This window comes from Tiliqua scincoides, chromosome 4, assembly GCF_035046505.1.
Source record: "Tiliqua scincoides isolate rTilSci1 chromosome 4, rTilSci1.hap2, whole genome shotgun sequence".
In the NCBI taxonomy this organism is placed as follows: Eukaryota; Metazoa; Chordata; class Lepidosauria; order Squamata; family Scincidae; genus Tiliqua; species Tiliqua scincoides.
The window spans coordinates 148,411,521-148,439,050 of NC_089824.1; the positions used below are offsets into that span (position 1 = coordinate 148,411,521).

At 41.8% G+C, this 27,530-nt stretch overlaps 1 protein-coding gene across 2 annotated transcripts in view; it reads left to right on the plus strand.

The window, feature by feature from the left end:
* GNG12 (G protein subunit gamma 12) overlaps positions 1 to 22,360 on the plus strand; it is a 48,513-nt gene extending 26,153 nt beyond the window's left edge. For both annotated transcript variants that reach the window (XM_066625674.1, XM_066625673.1), the window contains exons 3-4: positions 14,891 to 15,008; positions 17,081 to 22,360. In XM_066625674.1, coding sequence (XP_066481771.1) covers positions 14,913 to 15,008; positions 17,081 to 17,206 — 222 coding nt within the window. In that variant the 5' untranslated portion in view covers positions 14,891 to 14,912 and the 3' untranslated portion in view covers positions 17,207 to 22,360. The remainder of the gene's footprint in view (positions 1 to 14,890; positions 15,009 to 17,080) is intronic.
* The last annotated feature ends 5,170 nt before the right edge of the window (positions 22,361 to 27,530 follow it).

A 27,530-nucleotide genomic window follows, 5' to 3' on the forward strand; every position in this document is an offset into this window, starting at 1 on the left:
CAGTATCGTCTCATTAGTGAATGGTTCAATCTGTTTCCTCATGAGGAAGCCTACACCCTGGCTTCCTCATGAGGAAGCTGCTTGAACCATTGGAATCGGCACCCCAAATTCATATCAATCCACCATAAAGTTTGGGAAAAACTTTTCTGATCCTCAATTTTGTAGGCCTGTGTAATTGGATAACTTCCAATTTGAGAATAGGTTTACAGTGCTTCCTGGAGGTTAACAGGTAAATCCAGATAAACCTTAATGCAATTCTGTGAGTGATTCTATATTCGTTTATGTGTATTTCTATCTTGAACAAGCGAGCTGTCACCCATAATCCAATGACACTGAGTTCCAAACCTATGGATACAATCCTCCAGTGGATTCATGTAGATGTCCCCAATGGGGTTTAACAAGATGGAACACCATAAACCAAAAGCACAGTTACCAATAACCATAGTTTGCCTCCAAATAAGGGGTTGAGGGCCCAATCCTATCCAGCTTTCCAGCACCAGTGCAGCCAATGCAACCCTGAGGTAAAGGAACACATGTTTTCATACCTTGATGAGGCCTCTGTGACTGCCTCCCCACTACAGGATGCAGTGCACGATTCATGGGCACAGCAGCACCAGCACTGGAAAATTGGATAGGATTGGGCCCTGAGACCATAATTTTAATCACCTATTTGGAGGCAGATCATGGTTAGTAGTAGTTACAGATTGCTTGACTTGAAAATCATGACAAACTACTGTTCTCAAAGTGGAGAAGAGGAGGGGGTGCACAGATTGAATGTTGGTTTGAGCTTGTGGCCAGGGTGTTGTATACTCCTGATAAGCAAACTATGATCCAGCTAGTCAGCTCTGTGACATCTGAATTGAATCTAAGCTTCTGAAGGAAGCCCTTAAACTGCCTCTTTTCTATCAAATAGGTTATCAATTATCTGTTGTTAACTACTTTAGATAACTACTTATTTTAAAAAGTGTTTGACATTTTTATGCCACAACTTCTGCTCAGTTCTAGTCTAAATATTTTTCCTACTCGGTTAATTAAATATTAAATAGAATTAAAGTGGCAGTATATTGTTAATTTGCCATTTATACACTAGAGGTCACTATTCTGTTGCTGTTAAGTCCAAACTCCATTGTTTTATTTAGTGTATGGTCCCGCTACTGGTGATAAACTAGATTTAGCTATGCATGTGAACCAAATGTAACAAAAAGAAATACATGTGATAACATTAAACCAGAATGAATGAATGAATGCATGGACTTTGCAAGAAACATTCAGAAGCAAGAGCTGTAGTATTCTGATCAGAGCACTTCTTGCAAAATTCACATATTCTTTTATTCTGATATAATGCAGACCATTACATCAGAATCTATCATGATCAAATCTGATCACTAGTCTGACCCCTATGTTTTCTTTGTGGGGGGGGGGGTTTGGGATCACACCAGTTATGATATGTGAAGAGAAAGTTGTTGGAAAATTCACTTTTAGCTGCTTAGAGGATTGAAGAGAAAAGTAAGGTTTTCCAGTTTCAAATTTTTACTGTACATCTGCCCACAACTTGGGCTTGTAATGTTATGAATAGTCACAGTCCATATAACAAAATACCATCCTAGTTAAGAGTTGAATTTTCACTGCTTCTTCATTTTTCATTGTAGCTCAAAGTGTCCCCAAGTACCCAATGCAAGTGATAAATCAAAGAGTTTTGGAAACATAACAAGGACATGTTGTAAATAATATGCATGAGAACATTTATAAATCAAGATGCATGCACAGAAACCTCTGTCGTTAGAAAGAAATACCACATTTTAAAAACACCACTTGGTTTTGTGAATCATGAAATTACACTTATTCCTGGTTATTTGATGGATATGATTGCAACAAATTGACCATCAGTACTTTCAGTTGTTGCTATTTTGCAATGAATTACTGGTGAAGCAGTCATCTGTCCCCTCTTTGAGGCCCCCTTCCTTTCAGTGGTAGCAACATAGAGGGAAAAGGTTGAAAGTCACATGCACAGCCTGTCATGGTCAGATGAAAGATTGTTTGGTTGTAAATTGCCTGTGGTTGTCAGTGTCAATTGGTAAATTGCAGTTCTGGGTTATGGAGTTCAATGATTACATAAATATGACTGCCTTTACTAGCAAAGTTTTGGTGATCTGAAACAGTAATACAGTATTTTTGATAAAGATTAAGGTGAAATTCTGTGACAGTCTCCCCAAATTTTCCTTTTTTATTTTGAACAATGAGCACAGTGAAAATAGGATGGAATTTCCATTAGCACTGAACTAGTCTGAATAGCATGGCCATTTACTGTGAATAGGAAGTAGTTTTGGAAGCAGTGCAGAAAGAAAAAACATGCAGCAAACAATATTTTTGTGTAAATGTGACTAATGGGTCCATTGAGCAAATTTCCAGAACTGCTTTCACAAATGCATGGAAAGAAATTGAAATTTGCCTGTTTCATAGTAAGAGAGAGAGAAGACATTCTATGCATTGATCAAAATCAACTGCTTAAATGAAGCATCTCTTTCCTTACAACCAACTGTCCTGCTCATCTTAAGAACCAAAGCAGTCCGTTGCACATGGTTGTAACTGCTAAAACAGACTGAACTGGATTCCATTCTCTTTTGCTGTTATCAGCAGGACTTACCGTCCTTGGAATTCAGTAATGGCATTGCACAGGCATTTGCCTGTGTGGCATCAGGCGGTGGATGGCATCGGAGGACTATGGATGCAATCCAGAGTTGTCCTTGGGCTGGCGCAAGTCCTTTGCACTGGCCCAGGAGTGTTGCAAATGTGCTGTAAAGCATGTTTGTGCCTTCTTGGGAGTCGGCTGAGCCAGTGCAGGGTTGCGTGCCGGCCCACGGAGGTTGAATCCAGCCTCTGCGCTGACTCGGGGATGGAGCCTCGGCCGACACAAGACTCCGCCTTGCTATGCTATGCTTGCTTGCTATGCTAGTATAGCATAGAACCCTAAAATTCCTGTGGACCTTCTAAACCTGGATGGTTAATGAAAGTAACAGCCTGGGAGAAAAGGCAACCAGCTCCTTTCAGACTAAGTTGAGTACGGGCAGGTTAAACGGTAAAAATAAAAGAAATTTATTAAAGAGGAAAAGTTCACTCAAAGAAGGAAGGGAAAATAAATGAGTAGAAAATAAGGCATGTGCAGGGTTGAGGTAACTACTCAAGGTCAACCAGGTAGAAGGGTTGCCAAGGAAGTTATCAGGGCAAGCTGTAGACTAACATAAAGCACTTTTGGGCTGCTTTTCCTACTCTATGTATTAATAGGTGGTTGTCATTGATACACTTGACACACAGATAAGAGATCAGTACAAATGCATGGTGGGGTTTTGGTACCCTGCTTTTTATAACATATGGATGTTGCCTAGATTTTTACCTGCGAGATTTGTTACTTAGGATCACCTGAGTCCTTTGACTTTGCTCTTGGAAATCGGTTGGGGTTCACAATCCAATGGGTTGGCATGTAAGCTGCCCCCCCTCGCTCTTGGGGTCATTCCGAGGAGTGAAAGCTACGTGGAAGCATTTCTTCCATTTTGCTTTCACCCCCAGACAGGCTCTGAGAGCAAGGGGGAGGGCAGCTTACACAGCAAGTTTTGGAGTCGTGCAGCACCTACAGCTCATTCAGGATACTGATATAATAAGGATCCTTAAGTGAATGGAAGGTAAAAAGAAGTGTGGGGGGAAATCAGGAACTTTCACCACACCATGCTGCTTTTTGTTTGTTGCTTATGGCAAGTAAATTCTGTCTGCCTTTGCATCTGGGCTTACCTATTTCACACACTTCCCTTCTTTCAGGTGTTGCATTTAGTACACAGATGGGGAGAAAGATGGCTTGTGAATTACAGTATAAGCCAGAAGGGGAAAGTGAAATTTCATAGACTTAAGGTGCAATCCTAACCATTTTTCTAGCATTGGCTTAACTGTGCCAGTGGGGCATGTGCTGCATCCTGCAGTTGGAGGGGCAGTCATGGAGGCCTCCTCAAGGGAAGGCAATGTTTGTTCCTTTACCTCGGAGTTGCATTGCCCTTACCTCAATACTGGAAAGTTGGTTAGGATTGCGCCCTAATTCTTGGTTCTAGAGGTTTCCTGTAAGATAAAATGTATCACTATTTTTAAAATTGACGTATTTCCTGTCTGCTTGGCAGGATCTTGTACAAGCATTAGTTCAGAGATACCTACTACACTTTGTAGAATCTTTAGATTAGGGTGGCCACCTCCTTCCTCTTCAAGGAACTTGTTAAGGCACATGGAGAAGTCTCTGCCTTGAAAGGGTTAAGACCAGGTTTGTACAAGTGTTTAAGGTTCCAATCCTATCCAACCTTTCAGCACCAATATAGCTGCAATGCAGCCCCAAGGTAAGGGAACAAATATTCCCTTACCTTGAGGAGGCCTCCAGGACTGTCCCCCCAACACAGGTTGCAGTGAGCGTCCTGTTGGTTTGGCTAGATTGGTGCTGGAAAGTTGGATAAGATTGGGCCCTAAGTCTGACACTGGAACCACCCATTGTTGACTTCTTTGGTGCCTTTTAGTTTTGGATTGAAGCAAATACTACTTAAATCAATACAAGCTTCAAATGCTTACAGTGGAAGGGAGAAGATGTAATCAGAGTAGGTGTCTAAACTGGCATTGTTCTGACATTGAAGTTGAAGAATTGACCCCTGATGAGAAGCAGTAAGTACCGGCAAGAGTAAACCCCTTCTGAAAAGTATGCAGTCATATTCAGGCTTGCTATTTCTCTGAAGAGCTGCTTATACTCTGTCAGACTCGGCTTTCATCAGCTTAGTACTGCAGCAGTGAGTAAGCCTAAGATGACCAAATCATGCTGAGTAACACAGGACCAGAAGTGGCATGTAGATTGCCTTATATGGAAAGGTGAATGTTAGGTTCAATTTTATTTATTAGAGCTTGATAGCCAGGCACAACACTTTGAGCATCTAGCCACAAAGCCAATACACAAGGGTCACGACTGAGCCCAGTAGCAGAGCTGGGGTTACTGGCAAGCCTGGGTATGGGGCAAATGGGGCAAAAACCCCAGGCCCTGAGGCCAGGCAGCCTGGGGAGGGGCGCTGAAGCTTTGTCCTCCTACCCCCGCATGTGTCTCTTTAAAGGAAACGGCACATTTGGCAGCTTCTCCGAGGCTTTTCCCAAGCCTCATTGGGTTGGGGAGAGCTGGCTGCTTCCCTCCGCCCCTGAGCTCACTGCCCTCCTGTCCCGTCACTCCATGGCCACCCCACCTGCTCCGCATTGGGCTTCCCTTTTTAATATTGCTGGCAGTGCTCTGCTAAGGTGTGTTTTTCTCTCTTCCCCAAGTCTCCAGCCGGCCCAAGCCAATCACCACCCAGCTTTTTGCTCTTGGAACAGTACAGACCACTTCACTGGCTGATCACCAGTCAATCAGGAGCTGCCCTCCTTCTGCAGTCCCGCCCCCTCAGCCATTCATTCTCATTCCACATGCTGCTGCTGGCTGCTCCTGACTTCCTGGGTCAGCAGAGATTGTAGGCACAATCCTAGCTGGGTCTACTCAGGAATAAGTCCTATTTTGTTCAATGGGCTTGCTCTCAGGAAAGTGTGTGTTGCCTTTGTTGGCACAAACAAAGGGTAGTTTAAAAGAAAACCCTCCTGTTGCAAGTACTGCTTTGCTCAATTACAATGGGGGGAGGGCAAGAGAATTGAATTATTTAGCTTTCTCAAAAAAAAACACAACTTATTTATATATATTAATTTTCTTATTTGAGAAGTGAGTAGTACAGCACCTGCTGACTATTAATATACACCACTGAGCATTTATAACTTGGGGAGGAGCCAGGCAGAACTGGATTATTTAGCTTTTTTTAAAAAAAAATTATTTTCTTGTTTGAGAAAATGAGTAGTGGCAAGGTCTTGCAGCCACCCTTCCCTGCCAATATTTTTCTGTCCAGCGTGTAATTAGTCTGTGGAACTCCTTGCCACAGGAAGTGGTGATGGCATCTTGCCTGGATGCCTTTAAAAGGGAATTGGTCAAATTTCTGGTGGAAAAGTTTATCACAGCTTAGATGTGTGCAAGCTCTTGGTTTTAGAGGCAGGCTGCCTCTGATTGCCAGATGCAGGGTATCAGGACATAGGTTGTGCTGTTGTCTTGTGTGTTCCCTGATGCATTTGATGGGCCACTGTGAAATACAGGAAGCTGGACCAGATGAGCCTTTGGCCTGATCCAGATCTTGGGGCTCTTATGTTCTTAATAATAGAACCCACTAAACTTTCATAATCTGCTGAGAGGCAGGGCATTGGGGGTCTATTATTACACTGTTATTCTGGGCTACTGTTAAAAATCATATATGCAGTAAAAATGAAGACCTGAACTTAAGGAGTACTGCTGCTGATCAGGGCCTAAGAGAAGGGGATAAAGGGGGTAATCTGTACCGGGGCCCAGGGTCAGAAAGGGGGCCCAGGAACCAAAGGAGGGGGCCCAGATAGTTCTTGGGATATTATGTTTTTCAATCTCACCCAAACTCACTGCCTGCACATGATGCTGGGGGACAACCACAGGCATGAAGTGGCAACTGCTGCCCAGGAATGCATCCATGACCCTCCCTAACAGAATCAAATCTGGGAGGAAACTGGCCTGCTGTAGTAGCTTTTTGGCTTGTGAATCCCATAACCATGAAGGAGTGTATAGGGCAGCGATTTTCAACTTTTTCCATCTCATGGCACACTGTTAAGGCACTAAAGTTGTCAAGGCACACCATCAGGTTTTTGATAATTGCCAAGGCACACCATGCTGCCAATGGGGGGAGGCGGTCACATCCCCATTGGCCCTACTAATAAATGACGTTTCCCCAAATTCCTGTGGCACACCTGTGAACCACTCACGGCACACCAGTGTGCCATGGCACAGTGGTTGACAATGGCTGGTATAGGGGTTCAGGGGCTACAGCTGCTGCAGAAGTTCATTTTGGTGCACATAGCACACTGTCCATTCTAGTGCAAACCTGATGATGCTAATTTTCTGCAATGGATTGTCTACAGACTTAGCAGTGTGTTTGGGTTTCCATATTACTTTATCTAGCTGCCAGTACCGCATGGTCAGATAGAACTGGGCTCTGGATCAAGAAGCCTGGTAGACCTGGGCTCCAAAGACTGTTTTGGCTGTCAGCACCCTCCCCCAGCTTATTTGGCCCCCTGTTCTGCCTGCCCCTGTTGCCCCTTCGTCCTTTGGAAAGGGGCCCAAAAGAAACTTTGTACCCCCTGATGAAATTCTTCTCAGAGGCTCTGCTGCTGATGCTTTATTCTAATGCTCTCCCTCCAATGCTCCTTACTGTTGTTTCACATAAACAAATCATGCATTTGCTTACTACAGTGCTGTGTTCGGTAATACGCTATTGTGCTATCCTGGCTTTCACTGTTATTTTGTCTACCACTTAGGCAGCTATCTGTGGGGAAAAAGAGATAAAGAAAGCAAGACTAAATTGACCTTGCCTTGGGTTGATTCACACATGTCTCTTTTGCTGGCCTTGTGGTTTTCACCATGCCCAGAAATATGCTTGCTAAGGTGGTGTAGCCTTGAAATAATTTGTCAGATGTGAGATGGCTAATGCTGCTGTGTTGTGCTGCTTCTCCAGTAGTGGTGTCTACCTTACGCTGCTTTCTGTGGGAAACAGAGATGCTAGATTGGTCTTGCCCTGGCCTGTTTCCATGCTGTCTTGTGAACCATTCACACAAGTCTCTTTAGCTTTCAGTGAACTCGCATGCACATGTCTGTTTTGCTGTCAGTGTCTCACTAACACTGCAAATCTGGTCTTGTGATTTTATGCCATAAATATCTATGTTGCTTTCAGTGTGTTCAGCAGGGTTCTTCCCTATGCTCTCAAGCAGTGCAGTGCTGCAAATCGAGTCTTTTGTGTAGCATTAATATGCTGCTGTGCTGCTTGTCCAATGTGGTGCTGTCTATCTTAGGCAGCTGTGTGTTAGGCAGCTTTTTAAAAATCACACAGTTTTGCAAATAATAAATTTAATTAATTAATTAAATTGGGGGGGGTGCCAAAATTTTAGTTTGCCCCGAATGACAGTTGGCCTAGGTACGCCACTGGCTGGGGGGCCAGAGCTGTAAGTTCTGTACGACTCCAAAACTTGCCGTGTGAGCTGCTCCACCCCCTCGCTCTTGGGGTCATTCCGAGGAGTGAAAGCTACGTGGAAGCATCTCTTCCACTTTGCTCTCACCCCCAGACAGGCTCTGAGAGCAAGGGGGAGGGCAGCTTACACAGCAAGTTTTGGAGTTGTGCAGCACTTACAACTCTGTCCCCCTCTCCCTCCCCCCCCCCGCTACTGATTGAGCCAAAGTTAAGCCAGAGTTGAAAATCGGCTTGATTTCAGGTGAAAGACATGCTTAGTTTTCCTTTGTGAAATCAGTAAGATGTAACAGTGGTGGATAAGGCTTTGGTGGATAAGGCTTAAAGTATGTTATTGTATGGAGCATTTGGAACAGGTAACCCATTTGGAAAAAAAACCAAGAGAAGGCAGTTAAAGTCTCCAACACGTTTATGTACAAATAGGAATTCTAATTTTATGAAAGCTGCTAAAAAACTGTATTCTCATCATAGGTGTGCGTTGTTGTTGCCGTTCACATTTTGAGATCTTGTTGTTTCACAAAAGAAAAGTGAATGTGGATGCTTGAAGTGTGCACTCGGTGGAGAATATTATGGCTCCCTTACTATCCTTTTGCACCATATTGCTGGCTAAAACTATAGAAAAAGAATAGTTTGCCCACTGGCTAAGAGGCATGGTTACCAAAGCTGAACTGGGAATAGTGGAACCTCTTCTCCCTGGTCAACAGGTTCAGCCAGTGAGCTCCACCAGCAATAATGTTGGATCTGGATTTTTACTGTTGTCAAATAATTGGTATATGTCACCTGCTAAAGTCAGTTAAGTAAAAGTTGTAATTTATTCTGAAATAATAATTAAGAGTGAAAATGAGCCTTTTATTTTTGTCTTTTGTTAGAACCAAGTTTTTGGTTAATTGATTTAAAAATACTTTATGAAGTTAACTTGTGTCCTTGCAACTAACAGTAGGATTCCACAACACAACAGAGGCTAAATTCTCTTGCATACTATTACCACAGTGAGTCAATTGCATTTTGCCTAGCAGGTAGCTTGTAGGTTCAAGGTCTAAGGCAGTTAGTAAAATAAGTTAGTTTGACCTTTTGATTATTCCAGTTTGAGTTTACCTTTTAAAGTTGAAATGTGTAGCTGCAGTGAATGTTTGTTCAACACTCACTTGCACAATGGCCTTGGGCAAATTTCATGCAGTCTTTAAAATAAAGCAGGTAACATGATTAGTTTAGACTAGTGCGTGAGGTTTTGCTTTAGAGAAAACACCCCTAGTAATCATTCAAATGCACTGTATGTCTGTCTTAATATGATAAGGCTAATACATAAAGTGTATTTGCCATAAGAATAGCCCCACTGGATCAGGCCATAGGCCCATCTAGTCCAGCTTCCTGTATCTCACAGCGGCCCACCAAATGCCCCAGGGAGCACACCAGATAACAAGAGACCTGCATCCTGGTGCCCTCCCTTGTATCTGGCATTCCGATACATAGCCCATTTCTAAAATCAGGAGGTTGCAAATACCCATTATGGCTTGTAACCCAGTTTTTTAATATATTGAGGGTGGGCAGCCAAGAAGAGGAAAGCCCAATACATGGACCTCCCCGCCTGGCCCAGTCTTGTCAGAGTTCAAAGATTTGCACCCTGAGGCCAAGATCTGTTCAGTCAAACACATCTTTTCACCGCTTCAAGCCACACTGAAGTAAGGCCACAGGGCACCCTCAGGGCCTGGGACTCTTGGTCTTTTCTCAGAGCATTCTCCAAGAGAGACTTCTCACACTCCAAGGTTAACTTCCAAGCCCTTTTTTCACTTGCTGTCCCCTGAGATGGAAAGACTGCCACGGAGCACACATGTCACAATCTGAAACAGCGAGCCCATCCAAAGGGCAAACGTTGCTGTTACTCGAACGAATGTCCCAACTCAATGCCTTTCCACCTTCAAATAGTGTGTTAATCTCTGGCATGAAGGTCAGTTATGGGGGGGGGAACCCGAGGAAGGGAGCAGGCTGCATCTAGGCTAGGAAGCTGAGCGCCAGGAATTTTATTGCATTTGTGTCCACTAATTCATCGACAAGCAGCCCAAGTTGCTCACATCTTCAGAAGGCATCGATTTATGTTCTAGAGATCACTGCCACCTTCCTCCTGTAAATGTCAGGTGTATTTAAAGGGTTGTAGCATTTTTGTGGTGGTAAGTATCACAGGTGGTGGTGGATGGGAGACTTGCAATCTTGATGGAAATTGATCATTTTCCTGAAGATTATTTGCTTATTGGCATAATTATTCTGCTTAGTGGGTCTTACTCTCCTGAGTAAGTGTTACAGGATTGTAGCGAAAGAGCAGAATTAGTAGATTAACTGCAGAATCCTTATGCGGAATCAAACTGAGTTCAGTGGGGCTTATTCCCAAAATGTGTAAAGCAGTGGTTACCAGAAAGTTGCAATACCCTGGGGCATTTTATCTGTCTTCTCATATAAAAAGTGTTCCATTTAGGCAGTGATAACATTTTGACCATGCTAACTGCAGTAAGTTTCTTATTTTATAATTTCTAGTAGTAAGGAGGGAAGAGTGTTTTTTTCTTTTTCTTTTCCAATTCCCAAATTAATTTTTCAAAAGGTAGATGCCATCCAACAGAAACTAAGTGCTTTTAAAGTTGGTATCAGTGGGAGAGTTCAAAGTATGCTTAAATTTATCCCGTTCAAATTAAAAGAATTTTAAAATGCTTGTTTTTGGCTGGATTGTGTCCTGTGGCTTTGGAACACTCTTTAGAAAATGGATAAGTAACTAATGGGCTTGAGTCCTGACTTTCTGCGTGGTTAAAGCAACATTTTTTCCCCCTAGCTGTTTGAAAATCATCTTCTGTCACTGTCTGGTAATGTTTATCACCCTCTTGACTCAGTTCACTAGAGAATAATATAACTAAAGCATGTTGGCAGCTTTACTTGTAGAATTGTAAACCTATCTGGTCAGGTGTTGTCCTTGAGACAATGTCAAGAGAATTTTGGCAGCAGGCACTATAAATTCTGGTAAGCAGTCTTTTCAAGACTGCACAGATTACGCATGCATTCTTGAGCAAGGCAGCCGGTACTCAGTTTCATTTACTTAGTTTCCCAACAGGAAATATGAACTTGTTATAAGAGATCTCTAGTGTATGAACTGCATGCACTCCTGTGACTCTGTGATGTTCAGATGTTTTCTGTGCACAGCTAATTGGATCATCCTTCTGTGACTGTTTTGTAGAATAAGAAAGTGAAATTCTTATCATGCTTTTATATGAAAATGACCAATTTTACTGGTTTATGACACTGCAGATTATCTTAAACTACAGTGCCCTCGACCAAGATTACTCCAGCCTCAGTAGTTGTGTATGGGATCATTCACAGCCCAAGACCCAACTTTTCATCACAAAGCTATACCTCTAGTTTTATTGGGAGTTTTCAAGTATGAGAGTACCGACTCTGCTTTTCCATTTAAAAGGATCTCTGGAAGCAGGTCTTGGGCAGATCTCTGCCTCATTGTCTTAAAGGATACCCTACCACGTTTAGGATACTTCAGGGTTCTTTATTTTTAATTCTCTTAGGCCAAATGACTAATGCAAGTCATTATGCATTATGCATCTCTTAGGCCAAATGACATAATGCAAGCAATAAGAGGTGGGCAGAGGAGTGTGCTGTAGATTAGTTGCCCAGATCATTTGACAGATGATAGTTTGAGGCTGAGGAGAAGAAGACATTCTATTGTCTGCATTGGCAAAGAAGGTAGGTTCAGGGGAAGAAGAAGCGGATGATACTTAATCTCCTATTTTCCATGTCAGAAACTGATAGGAAGCAAGAAGCTGAGGCAAACCCCTGCCATTGAAGCAAACTCCCACACCAGGGTTTTGTTCTCAGCTGTCCATCTTTAAAAGACTTAAGCAGCCAATTGTACAATTACAATTTTACAAAAGTAAAAAAAGAGCATTTACCTTTCTCTGCAAGCATCATACCCCCAAGTTAATGAAAGTCCTTTCAGTCATAATTGAACATAAGGTGGAATACCATCAGTGTTGTTGTTCCTATAAGTTCTGTCTTTCTTGTGTCCAAGTTTTCCCAGGTTTTTCTCAAAGGATATTTTCCCCCTCCCACAGGTAGTCTTTTTCTTGAGCCTAAATAGCCATTCCTGTTCAGTATCATGGGGGAAGTCAGTGACTCAGCAGGATGTGAAACTTCAGACCTGGCAAGCTACCCTAGTACTTTGGGGTGGGAAAAGGCATGTTAGCAAAAACCCCTTGCATTGTCCAGAATTTGATTTTGTTATTTCAGGCAGTGAGCGCCAATCTTGGCCTTCTAACATGAGTGTGCTCATCCAATGAGAGTCTGTGTTGGTTCCCTATCCCCCCCCCCCCCAAAAAAAAGTCCAAAATGTCCCTCCTTACTCTGAAAACTAGAAATTCCTAAAGAGCTTCTTTGTGTTTGGCTGCAACAAAATGTCTGTGTGCAAAATTCTCAGTAAAGTATTCCAGTTTTTGGCACTGTTTCAGATATAGACTTGAACTGTCTGGTCAAGAGTTGTATTTTAACCACTCACATGCCATTACAAAGACTAAAGTGTGATTCCATAAGTGCTGTCATGTGCTACTCTGATCAGTCTTACTTAACTTGAGCATAATGATCAAAGTCTCAACTATTGGAAAATATCCAGCAGCAGGATTATTAAACTCTGACTCAGTTCCTCTTTTGAACTCTTATCTGGCATATAGAGTACAGTCAGTGCCAATAATGGTGAACAATAGAACTTGAGTTGGTCAGAGAAAGGGAATTTAGAATCTGCTCATTTTGAGCACTCTGGCTATCACTTCAGATTCACTTAAAGGAATTGGGTATATACTCTCTTTAGATTGTGTATGGAAAAACACCTGTTGTAGACGCACTTGGAGCTGAGTATTTGGAAAAAAATGAAATAGTTTGAAAGTAAGGGTATATGACTTTTGGGAGTTCTCAACATTTGTTCCGTAGCAAGAGACCAGCAAATAATTGGCATTAATTTAATTCAGCATTGGCTTCTTCACCATTTCTTCACAAGAGAAAATATTTCTTTACTCAGCGTGTGGTTGGTCTGTGGAACTCCTTGCCACAGGATGTGGTGACGGCATCTGGCCTGGATGCCTTTAGAAGGGGATTGGACAAGTTTCTGGAGGAAAAATCCATTACGGGGTACAAGCCATGATGTGTATGCGCGACCTCCTGATTTTAGAAATGGGCTATGTCACAAGGCCAGATGCAAGGGAGGGCACCAGGATGAGGTCTCTTGTTATCTGGTGTGCTCCCTGGGGCATTTGGTGGGCCGCTGTGAGATACAGGAAGCTGGACTAGTTGGGCCTATGGCCTGATCCAGTGGGGCTGTTCTTATGTTCTTATGTTCTTATTGAAAGCAACAAAAAAATTAAATTTAGAATGCAGTTTTATACCTGCTTGCATAACATAGAACTTCCACTGAATTCTAGGGGAGTAACTCTTTGCTAAATGTGTTTAGAATTGCATGAAGGAGAATGTGTGAGAAAGAAAACTTCTTAAAATGGAAACAAATGTGTACACTGAGCAAAAGTGAAGGTCTATGAATATTCATGACTTGAATATACCACCTTAATTCCAAAAATAGGAAAGAAAAAGCAGCATGTTTCCTGCTTTTGATCATGAAACTGAAGTGTACACATGGAATACTGGGGACAACAGCACCTCAGGGTGCAATCCTATCCTGCACTGGAACAGGCAAGCCAGGAGGCTTGCACTGTATCCAGCTCAGGATAGGGGCCATAAGCGGCTCAACCAGAGGCAAGGGGAAACATTTCCCTTTACCTCTAGGTAAGAGCCACTGGGCCCAATGGGTCTCCTCAGACTTGTGCCACCTGTTGAGGTGGTGCAAGTCCTAGGAGAGGGGAGTGACTTGAAGCCGCTCCATTCTCCCTGGGAACAGGGGTTGGGATCGGTCATAACTGCTGGCTCCCAACTCTGCCTTCTGCTCCCCACCCGCCTGCCTCCAGGGCTGCCCTCTCCCCTGCCCAGGAACACATCCCTCTCGCCTCCTCCCCTCCCCCTCCCTGCCTACTTCAGAGGCTTGCATCAGACAAAGCTCCACAGGCCGGCATGCAGCGGCGTGCCAGCCTAGCCGACTCCTGAGGAGGCGCAAACGTGCCTTATGGGAGTTGTGCCAGCCCAAGTCAAGGGCTGGATTGTGCCCTCAGATTTCTGCGGAGAGTATGGTTAATAGCACTGCCAGTCTTCTTTCCAAGAGCACAGTTGCTGGCACTACCCACAAGAGAGTATGGGATATACTGGTTCCATGCCAGGATGAGCCCACGATGGTTTATACATTTAAGTTCTGTAGAATTTGTAACTGTCATGGTGGTGGTAATGAGAGAGCCTTATTTTTCATGGGTTGGAATGAAAAGGTGGATCTTAAAGAAAAGGAAAGTTCCCTTTTGTTGATTCCATTTATAAAATGAACCACTCAGGTTGCAAGTTGTATGCACTTACCTGGGAATAAGTCTCAGTGGAATTTAATTCTGAGTGGTCATGCTAGGACTGCACAGTCCACGCTGATGAACTGGATTTGTTCTGCTTTTTTTTTCTGAAAAGAATTTTATGACTGTGAACCTATCGCTCCTGACACTTTTGTCTACTATTAGCAGGTGATTATTCTCTTTCTATTTTTTTCCCCGCTTACTTGCTGTCACAAAAAGAACTTGTGTTAATTGAAACACAGGTTTGCTGAACAGCTTATTCTGGTTTTGATTGGCAACTGCCTTTTATTTTAACAGTGCTTGAAAGAGTTCACTGAAAATGTCTAGCAAAACATCTGGCACAACAAACAATATAGCTCAGGCCAGAAGAACTGTTCAACAACTGAGAATAGAAGCATCTATAGAAAGAATAAAGGTAAGAGAGCATTTTTTTTCCTGCTGACCATGTTCAGTGTGACATACATGTTTATTTACAGTTACATTTAAAATCTGCTACAGCACTCCTGGTATTTTTAGAACGAAATTCTTTTGAATGTTTTAATCCATATTTAAACAATGCATATTGTTACCAAGTGCCTAAGGCTGCAATTAGTATACATGCTTACCTATGAATCAGTTTCATTGAACTCAGTGAGACTTACTTCTGAGTAGGCACGCAGAGCATTGTGCTGTAAATCAGTGTGCATAGTCTGTTCCCATAAGGACCCAATAAAGCCCAGAATCAAATGGTTAAAGCAAACTGATATTCATGAAGACAACACAAGATTAATACAGTGCTCCATTTTATAGGGTTTATTTCACATGTTGCTTGATAAATGTCCGTTTGGATACTGTGTACATTCACTGTAAAATGTAATAGCAGTAATCACTTTTAGCATTTGCATAGTGCTTCCTGAATTTCCAAAGCACTTTGCACATGTTATGATGATGCCCATATAGCAGTCCATATAGCAGATAAGTAAGTAGTATTACTCCTCATATTACAGCTAGGGAGCAGAGACTGAGAGGGAGCGGCTTGCCTAAGGCTATCTAGTGAGAAGTCATGGCAGAAGTGAGATATGAACCGGTGAAGTCTTGATTCACATCACAGCATGTGTAGTAATGTTTGCATTATCCCACATAAATTGGACTTTGTGCTCAATTCCCTGCCTATATTTCTGATACAAGCATGCTCTCCATTATGACTGGTAAATGTGCACATTCTTTGTTCAACATTGCATATGCAATGCAGATTTAAAGACATGCCATAAAGTAAGTACAGTAATACCTCCAGTATCACTATTGATATGTTCTTCGAAAGCAGAGTGCTGTATGAAAGAGTCCCATAAAAGTTCATTGTAACACTGTTCTGATGGAGATGTGTTCGCTGTCCTGTACTCACCATACATTAGGTCTGAGCCTTCTGCTAAATTGACCACTACTGCTGTCACTCCTCTTACATGGCAGCGATGGAAGATAATAGGAGGAGCTACTCCATGGGAGGAGCTAGACTTTGACTCATCCTTGGAAACTGCAGACTTCTAGGTAGATTGCCTTGACCACTTTTTCCTCTCCCAAAGCATTTCCTGATAGCAAGCAATTGGCCCTGTGCTAGCCAAAATGCACTGCTTTCATGAACTCAGTGCTAGCTGGGATATATAACTTCTGTCTGAAAGCACCACACTGACAGTTGTACTTTTCTGCACAACTTTTACTTTTCTTTTACTTTGAAGTTTTGAGCAGCTTCATGGATTTAAATTCTTTTTTCTTTTTTTTATTATATTGTAAAAATTGCACTTGGGACAGAGTGCTATAATAAAACAGTGTTATGGGAAGCAATATTGTAGAACGTCTTACTGTAATAACTTGTGACACATATCCACCTGAAATGCTTCAAAGGGCCTTCAGCTCTCATCTTGGGTATACTCAACGCCATCTATTCAGTACGTGCAGGGCCTAAAATTATAGTTATAGGAAGGGATTCCATGCACAAATCAAACTTTGCAGCACCAGGAATACGAGCACTCCATAAAGCATGGGGACTGCCACCACAAGGAAGAACCAACCACCTCTCATTATGTTTCCTGTAATAAGTGCTGTCTCAGACAGTGGTGGAGAAGTGGCAATATCCTGACAGGGAATAACTGAGGTTGCATTCCTATGCATGCTAGCCTGGGAGTCAGCGCTATTTAAATGCAGTGGACCTGACTTCCAACTACTGTAGCGTTTACTAGCTGCAATGATGCATGACAAATATTCTTATTAATAGTTGATTCTTATATACTGTCAGCTGATTTATTTTCTTTGCATTATACCTGAAAGCAAAACTGAAGAACAATGGTTCCTCCTTTTAAGTCCTGACTCATGCAATGAGTGACTATAAAAATGATTACAAGTCTAGACTGAATCCACCTGGAGCTAAAAAGACCCTCTGTTACCAGACCAGCTAAATCCTGCAGGAAACCATATTGGCATATTTACGGTTCTTTACCTTGTTTTATTCCTTAGGTGTCCAAGGCATCGGCAGATCTAATGTGCTATTGTGAGGAGCATGCTAGGAAGGATCCCTTGCTAATGGGTATACCTGCATCGGAAAACCCTTTCAAGGATAAAAAGACCTGTGCTATTCTATAGGTAAAGCAGGAAGATGCATTCAAGACCCTCCCCCACGAACCAACAAAGCAGATTCTTAGAGAAGTAACCCAAAGGCCACCTGGTACCACCTGCATAAAACAGCAATCATTTGCATTGTGTATAAATGAACTTTTATGTTTTCTAGAAAGTTTCTTTTCTTTTAGCAATCAAAGTGGGGTGCAAGGTTTATCCAGTTGCTTCTTGTAAAATGGAATGGTTCAAAGAGCATAGTTGGCAATTGATTCTGTGGGCTTTGGGCGGATAAGACAGGAGTGGGGTGGGGTGCATTGGGTTTTGCATTAAAGTGCAATGAGTGTTCACAGTTCAAGGTGTTAGGTTGAACAATCAAGACCAAAGTTGCCTGAGCTTCATTTATGGAATAGTGAGGTAGGCAAGTGTAGAGTCCTCATCAAGCTTACTTTTACATTTGATTTTATACCAGTGTCTACCCTTGTGTATGTAATTGGTGTCTTTATCTAGGGTGTGTACATATGTATGTTTAGGTATATACACACATTCCAAAGTGCATTTTTTAACAAAACGCATCCTTCAAAGTTAATTGCTGTATTTATCGACAAACTCTGACAGTTCATGCCTTTATCATCAGATATGTCTTAAGCTGTTCATGATGTCTTCAGAGCCTGTAGACTTATAGCTCATGCAAATTATTGTTCTCAAAACCATTTTGAAAGATACAATTCATAATCTTTGATTCTGCTTTTCTCAATTTTTCCTGTGAAAACAGAACAGCCCAGGTTCTGAAAATAGGGTCTAAGGGAGAAATTTCTCTTCCTGTTCCACCAGGCTTCAAGGGGGAAATCTATCACAGAACTTTCCTAAACCGTTCCTGCTATGCTGGGCTTTTTTTCTAGAAGCGTCTAGTTTTTTTCCTACTTCTAGTGCTACATTCACATTTAACAAATGCCAAATAATATCTTAAGAGAGAATGGGAGATTCTGAGCATGAGCTCCAGGTGTGTTACTTCTGCAGAAGGCTGATTGAAATTAGTGGGTGTATGATGTAAAAGCTTGGAGGAGTGCAAAGGTGCTCAGCAGCCAGAAAATCCTTGTCTGATAAACTGTATTAAAATGTTTGCCTAAACTTCCTGGGTTGATGAAATACTAAATGGGAAGAAATGGTACTGACTGCTTTTAAACTACAGCCATGTATTTGTATCTCCATTGATGCCAGCCGCTCAGTGCTTTTCATTTTGTGGCCTGCTATAGCTGGGCACATAGCTGTAGGATTTGTTAACTTCTTGGAGTTTGGTCCAGCAAGGGATGTATAGGGCTTACAGGACTTAAGACAGATAACTGGCTTCCCTTAGCAGAGCCCTGGTAGCACAGAATTCAAAGTCAGCCAGTGGTATTTCCACCACAGCCCAGAAGCATCTGCTTTGATCCAGCCTAAAGGAAAATCTCCCTTGGTAGAATGGACCAAACTTCTCCATTTAGACTAATAGCAGATACCTCTGCTCCATGACAGGTGGAACTACCTAAAAAAGACTTGGCTTCACTGTGACTACACTGATGAACTGACAGCAAAACCACCAAGCCAAGGTCCCTGCTCTACCCATTGGTGCTCTGCAGTGTATTAACCTGAAACTGTAGGATCATGATCTTGCAGATTTTGGTCAGTGTTGCATAATTATGAGTTAAATATACATGGATGATAATAATAAAGAAGATAATTTACTTTGTTTTCTTGAACACTGCTCCAACAAACTAGATTATAAATTGACCAACTGCAAGAAACCAACAACATAATTGTATTGTTTATTTTTGCTATCACTAGAATTGTTTTTATAATTAGAATATTTTTCTAATGGTAGCTTTGGAAATGGAAAAGTATAAACTTTTACTTACCATACTTCCGTCTGCCCTTTCATAATGAATATATATTTGTTAGTGTTGTTAACAAATTGATCACACACATATGTATGTGAACTGCCCATTGCAGCCACTGTGCTTGCTTTCTAAAATGTATAGCTAACAGTAACTTAGTTCAAAACCAAGCAAGTATACCAGGACAGGTAATGTTTGTAGATAATGGACTTGCATTTATTGTAAACACATTTATTGTAAACTTGCCCATGGATGTCATTAGCATATGATTCCAAATTAGCATACTTTGGTTGCAATCTTAACCACACTTTCCTGAGAGTAAGCCCCATTGAACAAGATAGGACTTATTTCTGAGTAAACCTGGTTAGGATGGTGCCTTTAGAATCACACTCTAAACAGCTGAATTTGTTGACTAATTTTAAGATATTGGACAGCTGTTGATTTTTGTGTGCTACACTGAGGCTGCCTTTTAAAAGTTGGTTCATTATTATATCATTACTATATGATGATGACATAAGTTTATTTGTGTTTTCTGTAGATTTTAAAGTGTTGAATAAGACTTGCCATTAACTCAACACACATCTGGATCATGACTTGCCACATATGAATTTTTTTTAAAAAAAATATTGCATTGGAATGTGGTGACATAATCTAAGCACCTATTGAACCATTATCTGAGCTAGTTCAAAATGTAAAAATCTATTTGGAAAAAGGCAATGTACATGGTCATCAAATTAAAAAGTAACTGGTTCATATGACCCTAAGTGGTGCTCTGGTGGGACATAGAACACAGGAGTTGTGTCCCTGCTGAATTCACAGACCAAGTTCTGCTAGGTACTCCCTACCAGCAAGCTTCTAAATGAGGAAAGTCTGGATAGGCACAGTTGTCAAATGTTTGCTCGCTTGGGGTGTGTCTTGAATCTGTAGTTCGTTTAAGAGCTGGAAAATCCAGGTGCCTGGTTGCCTGGATGTCTAAACATATGATCCTGGCTCCTAAAAGGCTGGAACGGATCCTAGGAATCAATACTCCCCCACCCCCTTCACAAGCAGTTTCTATCCATTTATCTGTGATTTTCCGTATTTAGAACTTCATTCTTTCTATATCTGTTTTCATTCATCAATGCAGCCTTTAAAAAAATCTTGTTCTTAATACATTCATCAATTTTGTATTTTCATATAAAAAAATCTTATTTCAATGCTTCCAGTTTGGGTGCATGTTTAAAAAAATTACTTATTGAATTATTTGAAATTATAATTCAAGTGAAACGTTTTAGAATGTTGCATGTACTATACTGTCACCAGCAACTGCTGCTGTTCATGTTTTATTGCAAACGTGAACTCAGTTCTTTTGTCATTTCAGTGGCAAATTGCATGCATGAGATCCATTGCTCCCGAAGCAGGAGCAATGGATCTTACCTGAGATTACCTACTTACTGAGATTAGCACTTACCTGAGATTAGCTAGTCACATTCTTAAAATCAGACTGTAATTGACAGACTTTCTGTAGTTGTAGCTCACATGAAAGATCTTCAGATTATGCTGTGCCCAAATGCATAAAGCATTAACACTGTATAACCATTGCATACCTATTGTCAAAGTCAGCATCAACAATTGGTGCTCTAGACTGAAAAGGGCCTCAATTAGACAGTTCTACTATGTGACAAGATGTCCAGACTGACTGGAATAAGGTTTACAGGTGAGATGGAAAAGAAGTCTATTGAGGTTGCACTGCAACTGATAGGTGTCCTTCCCAGCTCTCAGGTAACTTTCCTTTCTCCCCAACCAAGTTTTTCTTGAAGTTCTGAATGGGGGGAGCTTAAGATGCTGGGCCGTTTCCTGGGCTTTGTTTGGAGATTTTTTTTTGTTCCCTTATCAGTGCTATTGTAACTGCTGTGTATTTTAAAACCTTTTTCACATGTTTTGTCATGTTCAAGTATTGCAGCACCAGGACGAAATGGGTTGGATCCAAAGGTGCCTTTCTGCATGCAGAAGATGTCTTCTCCTCATGGAAGGACAGTTTTACTTTGTGTGCTCATGCAAACAAAGATGTTATTCTGCTCATACAAGCAGAAGAAAACATGAGAACTGCTGTAGAACCTACGTATTGGAGCACTCTGTGAACGACTCCGCTAGTGCTTACAGATCTGCTCTAGCTGTCATTTTACTTCCATATGTGGTACTTTGGATCCAAACCAGTATTTTCACCAGAAGTGCTTTAAATCTTTATCATGTACTTTACTAAGCGAAGGAGAGTATTAAAAAAAATACTGTGTCTCAAACTGCAGGGACGTAATTTAAAATTATGTACAAATTGTGCCAACTTTGCATTCAGAAATGCCTTTTGACACTTACTCTAAAATGCATGGGTTGGAAACCTAGCCCCTGTTAAGTCAGTTTCTTTGAAGTATAGCAGTTTTCAATAACAGCAGCTTAAATGTAAATGTAATTAAACAAAATACAACTAGCTGCCTGGGTTGTTTCCGTTCCATCATATTTTAAGTAACCAGCAATGTGTTTTTCTTTTCTTTTCTTGCCTTCCATAATGTACTGCCATGTAGAAGAGTCAAAGCATGCTATTCTTTTTATATACAAAACACAATAAAGCATACTTAATGGTGATCACATATAATCATGCAGAGAATATGGCCTTCATATTCAGTTTGGCTTTTCATTCATTTCAGTGGGATTTGCATGAGACTCCCATTTAAATGAGTGGAAGTTAAGCAGCAGTGCCACTTGAATGATTTACATACAGTAGAATGAGATGGGGAAAATCAAACAATCCCAAATACCTGCTAGATCTCTGTGAGGTTTTGAAGTTAAAAGTATGCTGTTTAGCAAGAATTGTCAGCAACAGTACCACTACACTGCATCTTGGTGCTTTGATTAGAAATGCCTCAGACGTAAACTCCAAAAACTGCTTAGTTGTGGTGGTGTCATCATCTTTTTGTTTTAAAAAGTTGTAATCTGCTTACTATTTACAGGCACAGTTTTTCTCTGGGTTTTACTTTGAATCGCTGTCACAAATATTGTTTTGTATTGTCATTATAATCCTAGATTGACAAGAATAATGCCATGATTTGCCTTTGACAAAAATGGATGTGTGAAATTATTTTAATAGAGCTAACTTGTTTTTTGCCTTTCACAAGCAATCAGTCTCTTATTAAAGCTGCATACATTGTGATCTTTTATTCAAAGATGGTTTCTTGTAGCCATGAGAGGAGTAAAAATCCTATAAGATTCCAGGTCATAGCTATTATATATAGTACCGTGGATATGAAACACTTTAAATAAATATCACTTCTTTTCATAGCGTGTTCTGCTTTTCATTGTGGTTCAGTTGACTTCAAAGTTTTAGGAATAAAATTCCTGGTCTTGCATACAGCATCAGTTAGATTTTTACAATAACAAAATGTTAGATGTTCTCATTTCTATTGTGAATGATACATTTATACTGGTACATTTATATATCCATCTATGATGTACCTGTATCTGCACCTGTCAAACATGCTGACTGTACTGATTAACACTGTGCTTTGTGACATTGGTAATGTTTCACATGGAAAGCACTGAACCAAGAAGTTCAGTGGGGTTGTGCTGCGGTTTTCAAACTCTTGGGGAGAATTTGAGCCATAAGTCCTTGTGGGGGTGGAGGGGGAAGGCAGCGGGGGGGGGGGAAGGCAGGATCGCATCACTTGGGGAACTCCAGGGGCTTGGCTGGACCTACCAGAACCTCCTGCAGCCTCTCGAGGATGTGGGGAGCCCTGTGCAAGCATCTGCAGGGCTCCCCTGACCTTTAGAAGTGAAAGTGGAGTAATCATGCTCCACTTCCGGTTTTGCAAAGGCAGAGCGCGATCGCTCCACTTTCACTTCTAAAACTTCGGGGAGCCCTGCAGACAGTTGTGCAGGACTCCCTACACCCCCAGGAGGCTGCAGGAAATCTAGTTTGGGTCTGTTGCTCTCAATAGTTTTGCATCCATATGGTTGTGGATTAAAATATCACAGTCCTGGCTGAGAGGGATCCAGAATCTGATTGTTAAATGGACCAAGTATGATATCTTAGGTAGCCATCTGATCTTTTGTGTTCTGTTGTTTTTGTTTTGTTCAAGCCCCTTCATCGCATCTAGTCATGTCTCATCCATATGTGTTACACTGATGTTTGCTAGTTGTGATCCCAGCACAGCTTCTTTGTTCTCTTGCTTCCCCGTGCTTCCACCTCCACTTTATTTTATTATTATATTATTATTTATGTCTACTTTTATGCAACCTCAATTTCAGGAGGATATGCACTTTTCAGAAATGCTCCTGTAGGAAGGTCATAGGCTACGTATAGACTTTCAACCCCAGGAATCAGTGAGCTTGCACCCTGTCCAGTTATGAAGACAGCTGGGGTTGAGTGATACATGGCAGGAGGGGAAATTTGTCATCTGCTAACCACTAAAACAATAGAAATGAGACTGCAATAGTTACAGCTTTTACTGAACGGGACCAGAGGGTGAATTGTGCCAGCATCATAGTAATGCTACCTGTTCCTCAAAACTCTTGTTCCTGAGAAAACTGCATGACCGACAGGGTGCAGCTTTTTGCCATTGTGCTAGGTATTGTGACACCTGCTGAATTTGTTGTCTGTGGTGCTCTCTGGAAAGGAATAGGAGCTTTGGATAGAAAAAGATGGCAACCCTGCAGAAGAACAACTGATTCCTACTGCTGCCGCAGTGGACCTCACTTGTGGTCTGCATGCCCTTAGGGTGTGGAACGTCCTCTCCTCTGCATGTTGGATGGTTCCCTGATTGTCTCCAGAGATGAGAGAACCCTGAAGTAGCTGAGAACCAATGAATAGCATCTGCCACAAGTATTTTCTCTAAGTAGGTACTTAATAGGAGTTTGTGAGTGATTAACAATGGTGTTACCACCCAAGTACCTTACCATTCTGCTTGTCCCAGTTACACTCTCCATTTTCTCACTGACTGCCCCTCTTAATTCTACCTTTGAAGCACTACCTGTTGGAAAAGATAAGGTAACTAATACAATAATCACCTATCCAGTGTGGGGAATTGCACTGAAATTACAGTTGTTGTGATTGATCTGCTTCATGCGCTCTGGCTTGGATCTGCAAGAGTGTTTAGTCAGCTACTTCTGTAGGTGTAGTGGAATGCTCACCAAGATATGTGGCAAGCTTGCCACTGGTGCATGGTGGGAGTTCACCCACATTTGGGGATTGATTGATCTACAGAGGCTCCTCTCTACACAGTGCATACTTTATTCTGTGTGGGGTGCATAGCTACAGCTAAAAGAGAGTTTTAAAACTGGAACCTGGCTTACCTGTATCGAAAGATCAGTTCTGTGGCTATAGGCAAGTGCTTACCTTTCTTCTTGGAGAATGAGGAGGATGGATAGAAGAGATATGTTCTGAGTCATAGAGGTGTTGTGTCATTCCCCCCCCCCCCCGCTTACCTGAGTGGAGTGCCTTAACCTCAGAGTCCCAGTTGCAACAGTGAGATTTCTGGTGGGTGGTAGAACTAAAGTCACGGGGGATGACACCTTCAACAGTTCCAGGAAGACAAGTAGTGTTCATCTGTCCCATCCACCCCCATTTTCTTCTGGACTTTTGGTTGCATCTTGTTTTGTGCTGTATTCTCATAGCTGAAGTCTCCACTTGTGTGCTCCTAGATAAAAAGACATGGAGGCAGTGGTTTAGCACCATGATATATGTTAACTATGTTTTCTGTCATCTATATGTATGATTATGGGAGGTAATTGTACACTGATCAACTCAGCAGGTAATACTCCAATATAAATGGAGCAAGGCAGAGAGCTGGAGGTGGTGTGAACAGTTGTCTCGGACTTCTCATTTACTTTAGAAGGAGTATTTTAGTGTATACTACTTATTTGATGTGGGGGGTGGGGGAGATATAACGTTGCACTTGCCAGAGGCAGCAACAAAGCCCTGGGAAAGCTCAGAATTCCCCTAAACTCTACTTTTCTTCTGTTATGCTTCTGGCCCATTTCCACAATGCACTGGTGATGGCCCAGAGGTGTTAGGGTAGTCTTGGGGGTAGGAAAGGGTATCATGGGCAAGGTGTATGCAGAGGTGGCAAGCTTCCTCCCTCCCACCTACCCCCAATTTGCATCAGAATAACTGAGAATAATTCCTCCTCCAGTCCAAATAGGAAATTTGGAAATCTGAATTGTTTTCCAGTTTGGAGCAGAGGGATCATTCTGAGCTAATCTAAGATTGGGAAAATGATCTCCCTCCTCACCAGGCTCCCCATAACCAAAACACCTTCCATGCCACCTTCCACACTCTCAAAACACATTTCTCCTCTGCCTCTTCACTTAGTCAGCGGTTCAGTAGTGGCAACAGAGACAGGGGAGGTGGTGTTTTGTTTTTTCTTACTCTTCCCTGGCAGTAACCTTTGGGAAGGCTACAAATAACAGGGCCACAGACCCTTTGGCGTTGCAAGAAGGGGGGAAGGAAAGTATATCCCCCATATGTCACTACTCATCTGGCTGCCAATGGGCCAGTAAATGAAGCCCATTGGGAGAAATGTGTGTTGTGGAATCTGGGGGTAGGGTGTTTTGGTGAAAGACAGATGGAGTGGGGTAGGTGGCAATTCTGTCTTTGGTCTGGATTTAAATCTGAGCTGAAAAATTCGGGGCCTCAAAAAAAACCACCTTTCCTGTTCAATTTCCCAAGTTCTTTGCTTAGCACTAACTTGAAGAAACTTGCCAATATCAAGGGCAGATTCACCACACTACCATATACATGTGTGTGCCACTTAACAACAGGGATAAGTTCTCTTATCCCCATTGTTATGCGATTAGATCATTAAGTGAATCTATTGTCTTTGTTGTGTAAACAGACTCTCCCTGCCAGACACTAGCTGGCTGCACAGGCTACTGAAGAGAGATTGCTTCTTCTTTGCATTAAGAGCCTCTCTGTTGTGTAAAGAGACACTCGGCTGCAGGCTATGGGAGGCAAGATTGCCTCATTAAGAGCATCTTTAGCTTTGACCACCATCATATATGCAGTCCGACATTAAGCGAATGGTTGTTAAGTAGTGCATGCCTGCATATCTTCAAGCTCTGTTGGTGCAGGAAGATTTTATGTGAGATTATTTGCAGCAGGTGGAAACTGGGGGTAGGATTGTGCTGTGCATGTCCCTTTGTATTCATACATAAAATGTATCACTGGGGATCTATCATGCCTACAACTTTAGTGTTCTGGTTGACACTGCATGGCTCAGACAGGCAAGTGTAAACAACAGGTTGTGTGTTCACAGCTATTGATTGGGACTTATCTTTCAGGTTTCCACTTCAGCAGTTTCAAGTTGATGACTTGGCAAACTGGGTGTAGGTTCTGCAGCAACACACCCTTGCACTGTAGTAACATCAGCAGCTAGTCATAGATCTTTAACTCTGTGTAGGATTTCACCCTTCAAGCTCTATCCAGCTGGTATTATTGCAGAGCAGTCTCCCCATCTGCTTGAGTCAGGTGTTGGCAGAATTAGGTAGCAGGCAGTAATCCTCAAGGGATGATGGCACTTCGGCTTTCTGTGATACTTAGCAGACTATTTTTTTAAGAACTGGCACTTCTTCCTTTGAGTTTTTGATATGTGAATTAAGGGAAAACTATCAAAATAATAATAAGCCTCTATTGTTTGTTCTTTGGAAAGGCTAGCATTTTAAATTGTATGATTTGAGGTTTCAAGGGACTGTATTGGGTTTAAAACATTGGTATACTTTCTCTTATTGCTAATGCCCCTGTTGTCATTCCCTCTATCACACTGAACACTGTCATTCAGTCTTCTCGATTTCTATGAAGACTTGTAGCCAGTTTATTGCCAGCAGATAAGTCATACCTGATTGTCGTCTTTGTCATTTCCAACTTTCACTTAATAGCATAACTTTTATTATTTTTTACTTATTGTTCATGTTTTCTGTGCATTGACAAAGGTCACACACCTCACCCTTCACCCACACCTGATCTTGCGCAGCATAACGTTTCTGCATGGAGCAACATAAGGCCTGTGCAAGAACATAGTGGCAACTAGTTTCATTGTATCGTTGAAAGGTCAATTAAGTAAGTGATTCCCTCCCCTATCCCTTCTTACATAGGTGTCGCTTGAGGAAAGAATTGCATTGTCAGCCTACGTTCACGTGTTCTGATTACATGGCTGCCAATTGTCTTCCTATCATGTGCCAGCCTAGCTAGTAATAAGGTGTTCTCTGGCATATGTAGAAGTTATGGGAACGGGTCATCTGATACCAGGGCAGCCCTGCTATTAGATTGAGTTTAGGTGGGTTCCATCAGGTGACAAATTATGGAACACCATTTAAAGGGCACAAATGATTAATAAAATTATTTATTATACTTGTACCCCAGTTTTCTTTCATCATGGAACTCAATATACATAGCATTCTTGGGTGGTCACCCATCCAGGCACTGATCAGACCTGCTCATCTTCAGCAAGGTGACT